This window comes from Euleptes europaea, chromosome 5 (assembly GCF_029931775.1).
Source record: "Euleptes europaea isolate rEulEur1 chromosome 5, rEulEur1.hap1, whole genome shotgun sequence".
In the NCBI taxonomy this organism is placed as follows: domain Eukaryota; kingdom Metazoa; phylum Chordata; class Lepidosauria; order Squamata; family Sphaerodactylidae; genus Euleptes; species Euleptes europaea.
In genome coordinates, this window is record NC_079316.1 from 87,922,134 (window position 1) to 87,940,741 (window position 18,608).

The 18,608-nt window shown below is 45.2% G+C and overlaps 1 protein-coding gene across 1 annotated transcript in view; it reads left to right on the plus strand.

The window, feature by feature from the left end:
* Positions 1–900: 900 nt before the first annotated feature.
* Positions 901–18,608, plus strand: part of UBE2D1 (ubiquitin conjugating enzyme E2 D1) — a 43,998-nt gene continuing 26,290 nt past the window's right edge. The window contains exon 1 of the mRNA XM_056850563.1: positions 901–1,023. Within this exon, the coding sequence (XP_056706541.1) occupies positions 1,000–1,023 (24 nt within the window). The 5' untranslated portion in view covers positions 901–999. The remainder of the gene's footprint in view (positions 1,024–18,608) is intronic.

Genomic DNA, 18,608 nt, shown 5'->3' on the forward strand with positions numbered 1-18,608 from the left:
ACTGGGAGTTCTGTATATTGTCGAAGGCTTTCGCGGTCAGAGTTCATTGGTTCATTGGACACTGTCCATCAGTGTTGCTCCTCTGAAGATGCCGGCCACAGCTGCGGGCGAAACGTCAGGAAAGAAAATACCAAGACCACGGTCACACAGCCCGGATCACCTACAAGAACCCATGGGAGTTCTGTGTTTGAACTGAATTCCTAGGTGCACGGCATCCGATTGACCACGGGGATAGGTATCTTAGGCCGCCTTCTCCCAGGGCCATTCCCCCATTTCGGAAACAGTGCCAAGGAGCCACAATCGGTCCTCACGGGAAAACTGACTGATGGCCCCCCCCTCTGGATTACCTTTCCTTTCCTTTTATCCCTTAGAAGCTCCTTGATCAATTGATCTTGAGCAGCATATACCTAGTGTTGGAGGGATATAAGGACTGAAACAAATCTTGCCACTGACAATGTAGCCTTGGGGTCCCTGTCGCTTAGTAAAAAAGGCATTATGTCAGTCACAGAGGCATTGGATTTGCATGTTAAAAGGGGGGAAATATAGTGCGATCAAAGTTCCTCGTAAAAGCGGCATTCCAAAAGGGCATGAGCTAATGAGCCAATAGAGCCAGAAGAGCAAGGGCAGATCCTGTCTGAGTATGGGATATTCAGAATTCTGCCCTGCATTACCAACCCTCTGGATTACAGGCACGCCTGAACACCCCGCGAGGCTGCAGGGGGCGCTCCGCCGCCGCCGAGGCCCTCGGGGGAACTACGTCTCCCAGGATGCCGTTCGGGCGGCGCGGGGAGGTGGGCGGGGCGCCCAGTCTATAAGTAGAAGCGGAAACAAAAGACCCGTCGATCGATCGGGAGCGGAGAGGCGCCTCGGCCCCGGCCTCCGCACGCCCCGCCAGAGCCCGGCCCCCCTCCTGGAGCAGCCAAGGCCGCCGCCGCCGCCGCCTCCTCCTCCCCCCCTCACAGCTTCCCCGCACCGGCCCGCCCGCATCCCCGGCTCCCCATGGCGCTGAAGCGGATACAGAAGGTGAGAGCTGTCCGTTGGGAACCGGGGGGGGGGGGGGAGCGGTTTCGAGTCGCGGCGCCTGAGGCGCGCTGATGGGGGGGGCGGGGAGAGGCGAGCGGGTCTCGCGATGGGGGGGGAGGCGGGCGTGATGGGGGAGGGGATGTGGGCCTGTCGCGGGGGGGGGGAGAGAGACCTGGGAGGGGGCGACCTGGACGTCAGCGAAGACCACTTTTAGACCTTGCCATAAAAGAGAAACCCCTACGATTTGGGAGCTGGGTTTTTTTTTTACAGCCGCCGCTCGAGATCCTTGCAGATGAGCTTTCGCGCCCCCCTCGTCCTTAGCAAGCTGGGAAGCTTTTTGCTAGGCTGGACCACGTCAGGTTCTGGGGGCGGGGGAGGGAAGAATCGTCCTCTGTGAATCTTCTGCCGTCCCCCTAAGCCCCCCCCTTCCCCCCCAAAAAAAACAACTTCCCCCACATTGTGCCTATGAAACGGTCATGGTCAGGTTTATGGGTTCAGCCTGCTGTGTATTTTTTCTGTTCGCCCCCCCCCCCCAAATGCATGTAACCTCGAGTGGTGTAGTAGAAAAGGGCAAGAGTCCAGTAGCACCTTAAAGACTCACAAATATTTTTGTGAGTCTTTAAGGTCCAGTAGCACCTTAAAGACTCACAAAAATATTTTCTGGCAGAGTATGAGCTTTCGTGAGCCACAGCTCACTTCTTCAGATCTGATTCTTCAGAAATGGGCAAGAGTCCAGTAGCACCTTAAAGACTCACAAAAATATTTTCTGGCAGAGTATGAGCTTTCGTGAGCCACAGCTCACTTCTTCAGATCTGATTCTTCAGAAATGGGCAAGAGTCCAGTAGCACCTTAAAGACTCACAAAAATATTTTCTGGCAGGGTATGAGCTTTCGTGAGCCACAGCTCACTTCTTCAGATCTGATTCTTCAGAAAAGGGCAAGAGTCCAGTAGCACCTTAAAGACTCACAAAAATATTTTCTGGTAGGGTATGAGCTTTCGTGAGCCACAGCTCACTTCTTCGAAGAACTCTAGCTCATACCCTACCAGAAAGGGCAAGAGTCCAGTAGCACCTTAAAGACTCACAAGAATATTTTCTGGTAGGGTATGAGCTTTCATGAGCCACAACTCACTTTCGTGAGCTGTGGCTCACGAAAGCTCATACCCTACCAGAAAATATTCTTGTTAGTCTTTAAGGTGCTACTGGACTCTTGCCCTTTTCTACTACTGCAGACAGACTAACACGGCGACCCACTGTGAATTAATCCGAGTGGTGTAGTCTGGGAAAAGCTTGACCTCTTGATACCGTGCAGTGGGCATGAGCTGGTGCAAACATGCTGAGAGAGGTTCAAGGGTGGCTTTTTTGCATGACAGCGGAAGATGCAGCAGCACCCTTCTTTCCAGCAGCTCGGAAGGAGAAGGCCAGGAGCCACGTGAGAGCGGGGTGTGCGTTCCCCATGCCGGTGTGAGCCTGGGTAGATGTCACCAGGAGGAAGAGCGGTGCCATAGCCCTTTGTGTGCCAATGGGGGAGGGAGCATTGCTGCAGCACTTTTATGCTAGTAAAAAAGGTAAAGGTAGTCCTCTGTTAAAGCACCGGGTCATTTCTGACCCATGAGGTGAAGTCACATCCTGACGTTTACTAGGCAGACTGTGTTTAGAGGGTGATTTGCCAGTGCCTTCCCCAGTTATCTATACTTGACCCCCAGCAAGCTGGGTACTCATTTTACCGACCTCGGAAGGATGGAAGGCTGAATCAACTGTGAGCCGGCTACCTGCCACCCACTTCCCTGGGGATCGAACTCAGGTCGTGAGCAGAGCTTTTGACTGCAGTACTGCAGCTTACCACTCTGGACCACGGGGCTCCTATTTATGCTAGTAGGGTAGCACAAATAAGGCAGACAAACACAGGGTAGTTACAAGTGTGATGAGTGGACTCTTGCTGCCTCAACCAACTTGATGTTTGAATGAAGTACTCATTGTGATGATGAATTTTGTGTGTGTGTGGTGTGATGTGTGGGTAAAGTGCCATCAAGTCACAGCCAACCTATGGCAACCCAGTAGGGTTTTCAAGGCAAGAGACTAACGGGTGGTTTGCCAGTGCCTTGCTCCGTAGCTTGATATAAGGGTATATAATTTGTATCTCCCCCACGCATTGCGCCACAGGAACAATTCGAAGGTAGTTTGTTCCGACTGCTTTAGTGAAGTCCCTGCATTAATTTCTTCCCCTAGAGTGGAAACACAGATGCTAATATTGTGCCACTTTAGAGGCCTGGGAGACCACTTGTCCATTGCTCAGTCTTGATGGAACCATCTGCTTTAGTTCTTGCTCAGTAGTCTAAAAAAAGAAAGTGAGAGGTGGATTCAGATGCTGGAATTTGTTGTCCTCCTCAAGTGAGGTGAGCAGCATTCATAGTAAGAAGGTGAGGAGCTGAACAGCTGAGGTTTTGCCAAACTAGGCCTTAGCAATAACAGCTGTCAGCAGGGTGTGACACTTAATGCAACTTCCTTGTGAATTTAGACAAGGGAAACCTATTAAAGTGCCATTTTAAAAATTTGGCTGACCTGGTATGACTAAAAGTTTGGTTAGGGTTGTGATGACAGTTCAGTATCTAGCTTGTGTTGCTGATACAAGTTCTTGTCTTATTCAGACAGGTGCTCACTTTGAGCTGTCACATTCTGTTGCTTTGACTCTTTAACGTCACCAGAAACAGTTAATATAACAGTTATGCCAGGCCTGCAATCCTAAATGCATTTAATTGGCCTGAGCCCCATTGAAATCAGTGGAACAAAGTTCCAAGTTGTGATAGGGACTGGGCTGTGATACTTTTATGTCTGGAAGTGGTTTTTTACTGGCCCTTTATAGCTTTGCTGACCTTTCCTCCTAGAATGTGGGTCACACTCTGCATCCCAGAAGGGAAGCTCTCTGAGCAAAAGGTAAGAAACCTTTCTCCCTCAATCAGAGAGGCATAGTGATAGGAGAGTGTCCAGCATTGTGTGGGTGGCTGCACCAACTTAAGGTCTCTGTTCCCGGATGCAAGGCAGAGATCTAGCTCAGTCTAGGCAGTTGCACTAGATCACATGAACACATGAAGCTGCCTTATACTGGATCAGACCCTTGGTCCATCAAAGTCAGTATTGTCTACTCAGACCAGCAGCGGCTCTCCAGGGTCTCAGGTAGAGGGCTTTCACATCACCTGCATGCCTAGTCCCTTTAACCGGAAGTTCCGGGGATTGAACCTGGGGCCTTCAGCATGCCAAGCAGATGCTCTACCTCTGAGCCACAGCCCCTCCCCTCACAGATCCCTGCTTCATACATCCCAGGAACTTCAAGACAAGGAGAGGGAAGACCCCTCCCCCAAATTTCTCAAGTGGACCTAAAATGTGTTGAAAATTGACAGTGTCTGCTCCTTCCAGAAGCTGTGGTTCCATCCCAGAGTTCAACCAGAACAGCAATCCCTAATTTTAACCAGTTTTCTGAAGAGGTGAAACTGACATTTAGATGCTGCTGACAAAAACTCTCAAACCTGTTTGTTACCTGTTGATGTCCAATATCTGTTCTGTATTAGAAGTCAGGCTTGGTCACATCTTGTAGTTGTGGGCAAAAATCTGGTAGGGATGTTACCTCATTTTATCAGACAACTGCTGTGCATTCATAGGTTTTGTTAGATGCGCGAAGAAGAAGAAGAGTTGGTTTTTATATGCCAACTTTCTCTACCACTTAAGGAAGAATCAAACCAGTTTACAATCACCTTCTTTTCCCCTCCCCACAATAGACACCCTGTGAAGTAGGTGGAGCTGAGAGAGCTCTAAGAGAGCTGTGACTAGCCCAAGGTCACCCAGCTGGCTTCATGTGGAGGAGTGGGGAAATAAATCCAGTTCACTAGATTAGCGTCCACCGCTCATGTGGAGGAGTGAGGAATCAAACCAAGTTCTCCAGGTCAGAGTCTGCTGCTCCAAACCACCGCTCTTAACCACTAACCACAAGATTTTGATAAGATCAAGGTTGTCGTATTATCAGCGCTCGTGCATCTTGGTCAGCAGCTTTAGTGCAGAAATCTGGTATCCAGAAAAGGAACTTTACAAGGGCTAATCGTTGCAACAAATGCCAAGGTGAAATTGGAACATGTGTAAAGCATAAGAAGGACCTGGAATGTGTTTACAGCCTAGTCACTCATGCAACTAAAGACTCAGGTTTGTTATATAAGAATTTGAAATGTGTTCACCATCCTGTGTGTTAAGTGCCGTCAAGTCGCTTCCGACTCATGGCGACCCTATGAATCAATGTCCTCCAAAATGTTCTATCTTTGTCAGCCTTGCTCAGATCTTGCAAACTGAGGGCTGTGGCTTCCTTTATTGAGTCAATCTATCTCTTGTTGGATCTTCCTCTTTTCCTGCTGCCCTCGACTTTTCCTAGTATGACTGTCTTTTCCAGTGACTCTTGTCGGCTCATGATGTGACCAAAATACGATAGCTTCTAGGGTCAGTTCAGGCTTGATTTGATCTAGAACCCCCTGATTTGTTTTTTTGGCAGTCCATGGTATCCGTAACACTCCTCCAACACTACATTTCAAAGGAGTCTACTTTCTTCCTGTCAGCTTTCTTCATAGTCCAGCTTTCACACCCATACATAGTAATAGGGAATACGATGGCATGAATTAACCTAATCTTGGTGGCCAGTGACTCATCCTTACACTTCAAAACCTTTCCTAGTTCATTCATGACTGCCCTTCCCAGTCTCACCATCCTGTACACATTATTTTTAGTTTGATTTAGGAAGACAATATTAGGCTTTCGGTCACCCATGCAGTCAGTAAGATTGTCACCTTGCAGTGAGCTTACAGGGAGTGAACATCCATTGAATTGATGGTCCCCATCCCAATTAAGCCATATAGTCTAGCTTCTCCTACTGGCCATTAACTGTTTCTGCAGGTATCTCTGATTATAAAACTGGGAAGTATGAACACAAGGATATTTATTTTATTTATTCACTTTGTGTCTATCCCGCCATCCTCCCCAATGGGGTGCCAAAGCGGCTTACATTGTTCACCTCACCTCCATTTTATCCTCACAACAACCCTGTTGTTAGTTTCACACACCCAGCCTAACCTATCACAGTGGCAGAAGTCACATGTTCCCAGAAGTCAGGACTTCTATAGAACACACTTAGTTCCAGAGAACACGCTTAGTTGCTGTGGCAGGGGGTTCATAGAGCTTTTCAACTGGGAACATCTAGGATCCTCTCAGAGACAGCTGGTTTTGTCATTAGCATAATGTCCCTGTTCATTTTTCAAAATAGTACTGGATCAGTGTGTTTGGTCGGCAGACAACTGGCAAATTGCAACTGCAGCCTGATTTGCTGGCTGGCCAGTCTACCAATCTTCTCTCAGTCTGTGTGGTATACTGATTAAGAGCGGTGGACTGTGATCTGGAGAACCAGGTTTGATCCCCCACTCTTCCACATGAGCAGCGGAAGCTAATCTGGTGAACTGGATTCGTTTCCACACTCCTACACACGAAGCCAGCTGGGTGACCTTGGGCTAGTTACAGCTCTCATAGCCCCACCTACTTCACAGGGTGTCTGTTGTGGGGAGGGGAAGGGAAGGTGATTGTAAGCCGGTTTGATTCTTCCTTAAGTGGTAGAGAAAGTCAGCAAATAAAAACCAACTTCTCCTCCGCCTTCTTCTCCTCCTAGGATTTGATCCTGACCACGTGAAGTTATTTAATATAGATCTTTTCTGATGCAGCTTCCTATGTATGCACCTTTCCTGTTCTGCTTTAGAGGGCAAATAAAACTTAGTGTGCAGCTGCAGTAAAAAAGGTGAACTCTATGTTGGAAATGGCCATGGATAGCTTTAAGAAGGAATTAACAGATTCATCAATGGCTGGTAGCCATGGTGATGAAAGGCAGCCACCATATACAGAGGCAGCAAGCCTCTGAATACCACTGCTAGGAGGAACGTCAGAGAAGGTCTTGGCTTCTATGTCTTGTTTGCTGGCCAGTGGAGAATGGCCCTTCACCACAGTTTTCTCTTAAAGTTCACTGTACTTGGCCTACCTTGCAGGGTTGGGGTAAAAAAGCAATGCAGGGCTAGTAACTAGCAGGCTGTAAGCTGACACCCAGCTAAAGGTAGTCAATCCAGTGGACCTGCAAATGGATCCTGCCAGAGTAGAAATCAAAGAAGAGTTAGTTTTTATATGCCGACTTTCTCTACCACTTAAGGGAGAATCAAGCTGGCTTACAATCACCTTCTCTTCCCCTCCCCACAACAGACACCCTGCGAGGTAGGTGGGGCTGAGAGAGCTCTAAGAGAGCTGTGACTAGCCTAGGGTCACCCAGCTGGCTTCGTGTGTAGGAGTCGGGAAACCAACCCGGTTCACCAGATTAGCCTCCGGCGCTCATGTGGAGGAGTGGGGAATCAAACCCGGTTCTCCAGATCAGACTCCACCACTCCAAAACACCGTTCTTAACCACTACACCACACTGGCTCCCTCAAAGGAGAAAGAAATCCACCTCTATGAGATGGGAGGGAACCAAATGATAGCTAGGTTGCCTTCCCTTGTTCTCTGGACCTGAAAGGGAAGCGCTCACTTCCCGGGCTCTCTTGCATTGCTCTCATCTCTAGACTTGTGCCAGCTGGCATGAAGAATTCCCTTGGACTCCAAGTAGGCAGTTCACCAAGCAGTGATTTGGGGTGACCTGGAAACTTCTGAACTTCCCTGGGCAAAACCTCCACAGGCCCTCCAGGGCAACTGGTTTGGCTGCTTTGTGTAACGGGATGCTGGACAAATGGAGCCCTGGTCTGAGCCAGCATGGTATATCCTGCATGTTAAAGAGACCTGGGAGCCTGCGTGGTGTCGTGGTTAAGAGCGGTGGTTTGGAGAGGTGGAATCTGATCTGGAGAACCGGGTTTGATTCCCCGCTCCTCCACATGAGTGGCAGAGGCTAATCTGGTGAACTGGATTTGTTTCCCCACTCCTCCACATGCAGCCTGCTGGGTGACCTTGGGCTAGTCACAATTCTCTGAAACGCTCCCAAACCCAGATAACATCACAGGGTGTCTGTTGTGGGGAAGGGAAGGTGATTGTAAGCCGGTTTGATTCTTCCTTAAGTGATAGAGGAAGTCGCCATATAAAAACCAACTCTTCTTCTGATCCATCAGTCCTCCACTTCTCTGTGCGGAATGTTTCTGCTTAAAAATGATTCTCCGGGCATTGTCAGCCACAGTGTATTTTCATCCTTTAAAATGGTTTGTCGTATTTGTAGTTTTGGTTTTAAACCAGGTGGAGTCGGGTTCCTAGGTTGGCATGGGGAAGGGGAAAGTGTGTGCGAGTGGAGAAGATCATAGCTGATCTTCAAGGTGTTTTAATAGGGCATCGGTATATAAATAACTCTTATGGGGGTTTTATTTATTTATTCACATTATTTATGGTGTGCCTTTCTCACTGAGGCTTACACAGTATAAGTCAATATAATCAACAGGGTGGGACATCCAATAAACAATGCAATATTTGGACTGCAGAAATCTGAAAATAAGCTGGAATTGTCTCATAATGCTTTAACCTTGCACTACAGTTGACTTCCTATAATTGGCATAGGTTTTTTAAAGGTTGTTTTACTTGACATTACACTTTTAAAATTATTCATTGGTTATGGAATTTGGCTAATGGATTGCTTCTTATGCTGTGTACTAGGAACCACCAATGATCCCTGGGTGTATATCCTTAGTTGTCTGAGGTTACAGTGAAAGGGTGACATTTGAAGTTTATCCCGCATGTCAAAGAGGCACCTTTTTTCTGTAGTTTTCAAACTGAAATGAAAATCATCTTGCTGCTTTGAGTAGAGCAGGTACTTGAAGGGAAAGCTGCAAAGACACGCCTGCTGCGTGTGTAGTTTGCCCCGAGTTGCACATAGGTTTTGGCTGGATTGGGATTTGTCCCAAGTTGCACACAGGGTTTGGCTGCAACAAATGCAGTTGAACTCTAATTCAGAATTCTGTTTGTCATGCCATGCAGTGGACAAAAAGGTAAGAAGAATGGTCTGCAGAGAACAAGCATGCCCGATAGTGTCCATCAGTACAGCCAGGCTCAAACCACTGGACTAATTCAATCCCAAAGTCAAGATTGTAAGAAGGATAAGAAAAATCTTCTAGAAGGGTGCAACTAGTGATGTCAGTTTTCCAGAAACATCGGATTTGGACAATTTTCGGATTCCAATTTAAAAAGCAAAAGGAGGCAAATGCACTTTGTCCAAGCCTGGACCCATGTACAAGCACTGGGATTTGTCCATGCTTCACATTTAGCCCATCTGACATGACTGATTTGCAGCACAATATCCCTGACAACTGTAGATGAACAGACTATATTTACATATGCAAGGCAGAAAATTTTCCATGGAAAAAATACAGCATCGGAAAAATTTACACCCCACATCACTGGCTGCGATCTAACAAAGTAGAAGGGCAGGTGTTTACACTTTCCTCTGTTCGTCGCAGGGCCAAACGTAATCTCAAATCTAGAAATAAAAGCAAGGAGATACTGAAATGAATGTTGGATTCAAAGACACAGTAGTGTCTTTGGACTTTCTATTACCCTGGCGATGTGGGAGCTGCTGCCCCATCTTTCATGTCACAGGGATAATGTGGTTCCTCCTCATGCTGCCATTATTCCAGCTTTAGGAAGAGAGACACCGGTGGGAGGAGAACATGCAGTACAGACTCCCTCCTGCTCCTTGGGGCATCTCATATTGCCCCATCGGTGTGGGAAGGAATGTCATTGCATTGGATTGGGGTAAGTAAGAAACTGGTCCTTTTCTAAAGCCTACCTGAACAGCTAGTGAGAATGACTGTAAGTGATAAAACACTAATGAAGTGTGCAGTAAAATCTGGCCGTAAAAGATGGGTAATTTAGGGAGAGGTTATTAAAAGAAAGAAAAGCCACTTGGAGATTTATTGAAAGCCTTCTGGCTACGATGCTGTCCTTTAGGGTTACGGAAACTTATGCTACACACATGGATCCCTACTCATTGTAGATGAAATCATGTTTTAACAGTTGCGGTCAAATTGACATGCTGCTTTCATTAATGCTGAGGTGTGCAATACTTAACTTCTGGAGCTGGAAGTAATATAATAATTATTGCATACCAAACACCTCTTTTCTTCCAGAGAATGCATAGAAGACCTTACCATTTTTAATGCAATATTGGTGCCTATGGAAATTAATGAAATAACATTGTACACATTTTTAATAAGGGCATTTAACAATGGATCCTCAGTGTGGCAAGACCTAGTAGGCCTACCATAGCAAAGGTATTGTTGATTTCCAGCTTAAGGTCAGTGATGGGATTGCTAAAAGCGGGTATTGACCGAACACAGGCCCTAGGAGCAGCTTGAATGTCGCCAGACATTTTGGAAACACAGTCAAGAAAGCTACCTGCCACCCTGAAGCAGGGCTCGACAAATCCCAGGTCTCTGTAGTGCTTAGGTGTCATGGTGGTTCCTAGTATTTTCAGCAGTTATTTTAATATGGTATATCTCAGCAATTCTCAGTAGAAGTACAAAGATTAGATCCAGTCAGATTTCCCCTGGTGAAAAAGGAGGGAAAGAGCCCCCTTTGAGAGCCAGCATGGTGTAGTGGTTAAGAGCGGTGGTTTGGAGCAGTGGACTCTGATCTGGAGAACCGGGTTTGTTTCCCCACTCCTACACATGAAGCCAGCTGGATGACCTTGGGCTAGTCACACTCTCTCAGCCCCATCTACCTCACAGGGTGTCTGTTGTGAGGAGGGGAAGGGAAGGTGATTGTAAGCCAGTTTGATTCATCCTTAAGTGGTAGAGAAAATTGGCATATAAAAAACAATTCTTCCCTTTGGCCACCTGAAAGGCTTACGTTTGGGATCGTGGCTGTTGTGTGGAAAAAGCCATGTGGAATGAGGGCTGTAATAAAGTTCGAGATTTGCCGAGATCAAGCAAGAAAGCTGGATGGACCCAACCCAAAGCTTATATATCATTTTGCATTGCAATGTTTGTTGTGTGACAGACAATAAATGTGAATGAATTTTTGGTCACTGCTTCTGTATATGTAAATTTAACTTTACGCCATTCATTGGCGGTGGATGGAATCATTAGTAAACCAGTTGCTTTCTTTACTGGCTCCAACATTCAATTAAATGGATTTTTTCCAAGCACTAATATAATTATGAGAAATTGGGGAGACATTAGACTAGTGGTTTGCCTTTTGTTTTGGTGATAACAGCCAGGGCTACCTCTATATTCATTGCTTTTGTCATAGCTTTTATAACAGGAGGGATTGTGAAGAGGTTAGAATTAGGTTTTGTGGCAACAACAATTGGAACATTTGGTCATTGAAATGCAAAACTCCAAATGCTAGAAAATGAGCCTGGCTCCTAAATTTTTGCGCCGGCTCCGAGAGTCAAAGAAAATTTGGCAAGGCTCTAAAGTAGTGATGGATAAAAAAAACTCCCTTCAGCTAAATTCAGAACTGAACGAGCAATTCTGTTGTGTGCCCCCCCTACACACGCACTAGTCAAATGTGGCAGAATCACCGTCATCGATGTAGACAGTTACAGTTGTCATGGTGATTACACTCTCATTGCTTGTTCTTTCCTTGTTACACTCACCCTTTTTTTTCCAGGAGCTGCTCTTTGGCGCAGTCTCTGGAGTGTGGGGATGGCTCTGTGCATTACTGTCTTGTGATGGCTGCAGTGTGCAATCCTCCCTGGAACCTGTGGCCCGTGCAGCCACAAGTGCCGCAATTCAATTTTTGAAAAAGACGTTTATTGGCGCTATAACACCATTGAGAATTAGGATCATTTCTCAGGGTGTGCTTAGCAAGGAGAAAACTGTAATTTGAGAGAGCGTGGGGTTTCTAACTAGTGTCGACTGTGACTGGAGTGGAGTGGAGCTTTGTTGGGAGGAGGGTTGTACAAATGGCTCCCTGGGAATTGAATATAGGATTAATGGATTTGTTGCTTAATAGCAATGTGAAGATGGGGAATAGTGGTATGGCACCATGAAATGTCAGCTATTTTTTTTAAAAAAAGGTAATAGAAGAGAAGAAGAGTTGGTTTTTATATGCCGACTTTCTCTACCACTTACGGCAGAATCAAACCGGCTTACAATCACCTTCCCTTCCCCTCCCCACAACAGACACCCTGTGAGATAGGTGGGGCTGAGAGAGAGTGACTTGCCCAAGGTCACCTAACTGGCTTCATGCATAGGAGTGGGGAAACCAATCCAGTTCACTGGAATAGCCTCCGCCGCTCATGTGGAAGAGTGGGGAATCAAACCCGGTTCTCCAGATTAGAATCCACCTCTCCAAACCATTGCTCTTAACCACTACACCACGCTGGCTCTAACTTCCACTTATGAATAGTAGGAGGAGGTAAAGTCCTAATGAGAGCAGAAACTACTAAGAGGTGTGTGAAAATCTAGGAGACAGTAGAGTTTCACTGGTGCAAAATCTACCAACGTGGATTTTCTGTTGTAATTCTACATGCTTCTGAATGTGGGAAAGGAATTAATGAGCAAAAAGGCTGAAGCGTGGAACCACCCCTGGAATGTAAAATGAGATTCTGCCCATGAGCTGAATGTGCTTGTTGATTGATAGCGCTGCATTGTACGTTCTGGGGAATTGTGGGGCCAGCCCTGGAAAGGTCCTGAGCCTTCGGAGAAGTTCCCCATCCAGTTAACCTTGGCTTTGTGAACACTTTTTATTTGCTGTTTTGTTTAGGGGTGCCAGGCCCATGCCAGGGGACACGGGGGGGGGGGGCATTTTTTCTAGCAATGTATTAAAGAAATGACATTTGTTTCACAGTACATCCAAATATTATGAGCTATACTAGTTTGTATTCCAAACCTGGTAATACCAAAAATTGGTCACATTGCTTGCTACCCTAAATGCTGCCATTGTAAAGAGTGGAAAGTGATGTGATCTAACAACATTTGCCTACACTAGAGGCTTGCAGGCTTCCTACTTCAGCAACATCATTGTCTTGAAGAGGATTCTGCACCCTGTTTTAGGGTACAGCATTACTATAGCATTAGATAATGATAATTCCTGTGTGTATACTATAGATATATGCAACATTTTTTCAAGTATATTTGCTTAAATGTCACTAGTTTCCTTCACAATCAATACCCTATTTATCTGAAAGGAAGACTAGTTTTCCCCCCACAAGCTATAAAGGAAAAAGAGGGGTCTGTCTTTGCACAAAATTTATCATTATATACAGTAATAAACTTTTGTGTATAACCGTTTTAGGGGGTTCGTCTTACACTCAGGGTAAACATCATATGCTGTAATGATACACTATTGAAGAGTTCACTGCTGCAAAGTTGAATTTGGTATCTGATTTACCTACTGTTATATGAGGCAGTTGCTGCCCAAATAATGCGCCTTCTTTTCTTTACAACAAAATTGATGTTTTCTGTGTTCAACTTCTGTTTTTTCCTAACTCTCCGATGGAAAAAACAAATATGTTTGCTAGTAATTCCCAGGGTATAGCCCTTTTCAGAGCACTCTCCCTTTTTAGTATTGGTTGTATGTGTAATTTTGCTTGTAGAAGACCAAGCAGTTTACACTTGTGAGTTCACAAATATACTGTACAATTTTATACGCTATTAGAAATGATTTATTCTATGTTAAAGCAGTGAAATATGTTTAGATAAAACAACATGTATTTCTGTGTTTGGGGGAGGGGGTTGGAACGGCTTCAAAACGCCCAGAAACGACATCTCTCTCTTAGTGCTGCTTTACAGGATTTTGTAATTTGGTGATCCTCAATGTAATTCTCAGAGCTGCTTCACACAGGGAGCACAATCGGGCTACTCAAAGTGTGTGTTTGAAGGGCAGAAATGTCCCTGTTGTCTTTTAAGGAGCTGGGGTAATTGACAGCTGGTATGGTGCATTCTGCAGTCTGTTGGGTGTAGGTTGGGGACAGCCGTGTTTACATCCCTGCTCAGCTGGGATGGTCATCAGGTGGCTTTTGGGCAAGTTGCCCTTTCTCAGACTAATGCCCCATAGGCATTGAGAGGGAAGAAAACGAGATAGCTGTGTCTTGACTATTTTGGGCTTTTTGGAGGCTTCTTCATCCATTGCATAGTTAAATTGTGGAACTCCCTGACCCAGGATGTGGTGATGGCTGCCAACCTGGAAGGCTTTAAGAGGGGAGTGGATATGTTCATGGAGGAGAGGGCTATCCATGGCTATACCCATGGCTTTAACTATACCCACAATCTTTGCCTCTTTTTTTACCCTGCTTACCAAAATGAATACTAGTCACGATGCACACCTATTCCTCTAGTATCAGAGGAGCGTGCCTGTTAGGTGCCTTGGGAAAGGATGCTGCTGCAATTGTCTTGCTTGTGGGCTTCCTAGAGGCACCTTGTTGGCCGCTGTGTGAACAGACTGCTAGACCTTATGGGCCTTGGTCTGATCCAGCATGGCCTTTCTTATGTTCTTATAAGGGACAGCCTTGATGTACAATTGTGGCTCCTTGTAGACACCTTAGTGTTGAGTGGTGCACATTTGTGTTCACTGTCTGAGGAAACATCGGTGGAATACAGGTGCAACCCGGCTGCCAAGCGAAGTACACAGTTGTTGCTTAGTTCATGAGACTGTGGAGACTAGACTGAAATTTGATTGCAAATATACCATACCTGGGTGGCAAGTTGCCAAAACTGAAGTGATGTGAGTTGAAGTACTTATAGTTTGCATAATCAAGAAGCTTTCCACACCTGTGTGAAGATTTTCATGTTGGAACCACCATGTTTTGGAATCTGCCTTACTGAGACACACAACCCACAGTATGGTCATTCGCTCGGCCTCTACAATTTAGCACCTGCCTTCTCATGCCTCTTTCTGATGGGCGCCTGCGTGCTGAAAACCCTGTACAAGCAACCTTGGTCAAGATGTTCCATCCCTAAGATTATTTTTTTAATATAACTCTGAGGAGTTTTGCATTTTAAAAATAGCTGGGGGACCTTGTAGAGTACACTGAGCTCAAATGCCTGCTGAGATTAATATTTCTAAAAATGTACATGTCTAACATGAAGTGCCTTCTGAAAAGTAAAGCTCCAAAGTAACAGGGGATGTTAATCTTCCTTACTGATCTTTGTGTTAGGTTACTTCATTACAGTAACAGCTTTTCCATGTGTTAAACGACCGTTTGGGGAATACATTCAAAGACTGGATTGTAGGTTCTCTCTAAGATTGCTGTATATGAGGCAGGTTCCCAGAAACTGAGATCCTCGATTGTGAATATTAATCTGCTCTGTTGACTTGGCTACATTTAAGACAGCCATTATTTAAAAGAGTGAGCTAATAGGTGGGGGGAAAGCCGTGCTGATACTGTGCAGAAGCTCTGTGCAACTAACAGTTCATGATCTTACGAGGCAATTGCTGATGGAGCGGCCTTAGCAGCAAGTAAATGAATGCACTGGAGCACTAATGCATTGGATTCTTGATGCTAGACAAAGCTATGTCAATGATTGCCAACTCTACAATAAACCCAGCTTGGGATCTTTAGACGACTCTGTAATGGCATTCAGGCTCTCTCTGCCTTATGTACTTTTGACGGTTGTATCCTGGACGGGTTTCTGCTTGCTTTGTAACAGAGCAGACAATTAATTGTGTATCTGATTGCAAGAAGAAGAAGACTTGGTTTTTATATGCCGACTTTTTCTACCACGTAAGGAAGAATCAAACGGGCTTTCAATCTCCTTCCCTTCCCCACAACAGACACCCTGTAAGGTAGGTGTGGCTGAGAAAGTGTGACTAGCCCAAGGCCACCTAGCTGGCTTCATGTGTAGGAGTGGGGAAACAAATCCAGTTCACCAGATTAGCCTCCGCCGCTCATGTGGAAGAGTGGGGAATCAAACTTGGTTCTCCAAATCAGAGCCCACCGCTTCAAACCACTACACCGTGCTGGCTCTCCAAGCAAGGCCTTGGATTGAGATCAGGACTATGGGGGGGGGGCTTCCCACTCATCTGGATTCACACTTCCACTCAAAGAGGGCAGTCTGAGAAACAGTGTGAAAAGGATTCCACAGGGAGTGGCCATGTTAGTCTTGCCACCAAAACAAACAGCAGTTTTGTAGACTCCTTTAAAGCAAAGGGCATTTTTAGCACAAGTTTTTGTGGACTGGAGCCCACTGTCAGATGCATGCATTGGGTCCTTTCTAGGAAGATACATGTACACAAGATGAAGAAGAAAAGTCGTAAGCAGGGACAAAAGGCCAGGAAGTGCAGGATGTGATGTAATTATGTAATCAACAAAAAGGGAGATCTTAATAGAAGTAATTGGTGATATCCAAACTTGGGAAATGAAGCTAGGGAGGTTAATACCTGTAATGGCTCAGGGCTGCCAGGTCTTTTAAGTCAAATTATGAAAAAGGTATATGGTATGGGTTCCTTCCTGCATGTGGAAAGTCATTCATTCATAATGCTTAGCATTATGGTCTGCATGTGTGTGGCCACTATGTATGAAAGGTTTGGGTTGTAAATGGGTATCTTGTGGCTGGAAATAAGATGTGCTAAACTTACATTGGAAACCTGCAAAAAACAAAAGTTAGAAGGGTGGGGACTAAAAGATATTTTGAGGCAGACATTAATGATTTTTTTAAGCAGGATTGAAGTACCATGTAACTATTGAGCAAAAACTGAATATTGTGTTCTTTCTCTCCCCCCTCCCTCCCCCCCTTTGGGACAGTAACACACTGAATGTGTTTTTACAGGATGAAGTTAAAAATATGCTGTCATGTTGTGTCAGCTGGTCCTGAGTGCAGCTGTATTGAGGTATCAAGTTGTCTGACAAACCTCTGGGTGCTTGGTAGAGGGTGTCCTTTATTAGGGCGCTAATTTTAACCTCTGCAGGCTCTATTTGTGGCTTGGCAAGTCAGTGAATCATTCACACAGTTCATCTGTAGAACCGCTGTCTTGGGCTTGATAGGTAGTATGCCTTCTTTACATTTCTGTTGAGGCCGCCATTTTCATCCATTGTCCGTATTGCTGTTACGAATGCTTCAGGTGTGCTTTTTCTTACCAGCAGTAAAGGAATTCACAGTGTTTGCTCATACCTAAAATTTTGCTTCAGAATACTTGGAAAAATTCCTTTCAGCTGTTCTTATCAGGAGCATGAGGACAGATTTGAATCCTTTGTGCTTGGAGGGTATCTGAAAAACGTTTGCGAAGAATTCCGCATGCCAGAGGAAGCTTGATTCGAGCCATTTTTAAGTCTTCCCTTGGATTCTGAACTGTGAAAGAATCCTGATCTTTTAATTTTTTCCAGTCTGGTAGCGCAACTGAGTGACATCTGTCTCGGTATTTATGCATTCAGAAGCTTGATATTTTTATATAAATTTTGCTTAGTTGGTAAAATGTAATGTTTGGTTAATTTCAATAGTTTTGTTGACAGTTCATAGCTGTGTTTCATAATCCTTTGAAATGTCGCATTTGCTGGAGAGAACAAATGTGCTGAAGTTAATACTTTGACTCATCAAATAGCTTGCTTCTTAATCTTCACAATTTGGTGTTTCAGATTAGCCTTCCCTCCCTCTCATACCAAAAGATGCAAGCCAGTAACTAACTGAGAAGCATCTGTTGTTGAGTGTTGCACTATACCAGTGTTTTGCAAGTGGATTTTCCTGTGTGGACAAGACAACCCAGTTGCAAGTGATAGTTGTAACACAAGGATAGTGTACTCTCTAATGATGTGTGGATGCAGCCTAATAGTAACATGGGTGGCCTTTGTCAGTTAAGCACGGAACTGGGAACTCTTTGACAGGAACCATTCACAAAGAGGGAGGGTTCTGCTTACCTTGGAAACTCCCGTACACGGAAATGGTTTTTACCCCTGTGCCCCAAAACAGAGGGATAAACCCTGAAAAGAAGTAGAATGACGACATTAATAATGGCTTCATTTAGTCCACCTTTCTCACTGGGACTCCAGGTGGATGACAAACCGAAGTACAAAGTATGATTTAAAAAAAACCATTTGAAAATATCAGCAAAGATACATGCGCCTTCCCTCATATTGCCTTGGAACCCTGGCAGCTAGAGGGCAGAGCACAAACTCTCCCACGTGCCTTTGATAGGCTGAATGGACATGAGCAAATGACTTCCTATCTAGCTTCCAACCCGTGCACTATAGGGCGACTTTCTCATGGGGCTGAATTTTCTAGCTTTGAGCATTAAAGGGCAGGTTGCCGTTTCTCACTGAAGAAGCAATAGCCTGTTTCATAAGTTACAGTGAATGCGCATACAATTTATTTATTTGTTTACATTATTTCTAGCTTGCCTTTCTCACCTGGACTCAAGGTGGATTTCGCATAGTGAGTTAGTATAGTCTACAAAATTGGACATTCAGTAACTAATGCATTCAGATATTAGAAGTCTGGAAGCGCCAGAAAGCCGCAGAAGCATAGCATAAGTATTAACATGACACATTAAGCAGTACAGAAATTATATAATTGGATCCTACTCACAATATGCTGTATGTAGAAGACCACAAATCCCAATCATCCAAGTAAGTTTGTGAAACTGTTTCTTACTGCGCAGCCTTATTACCTGTGCA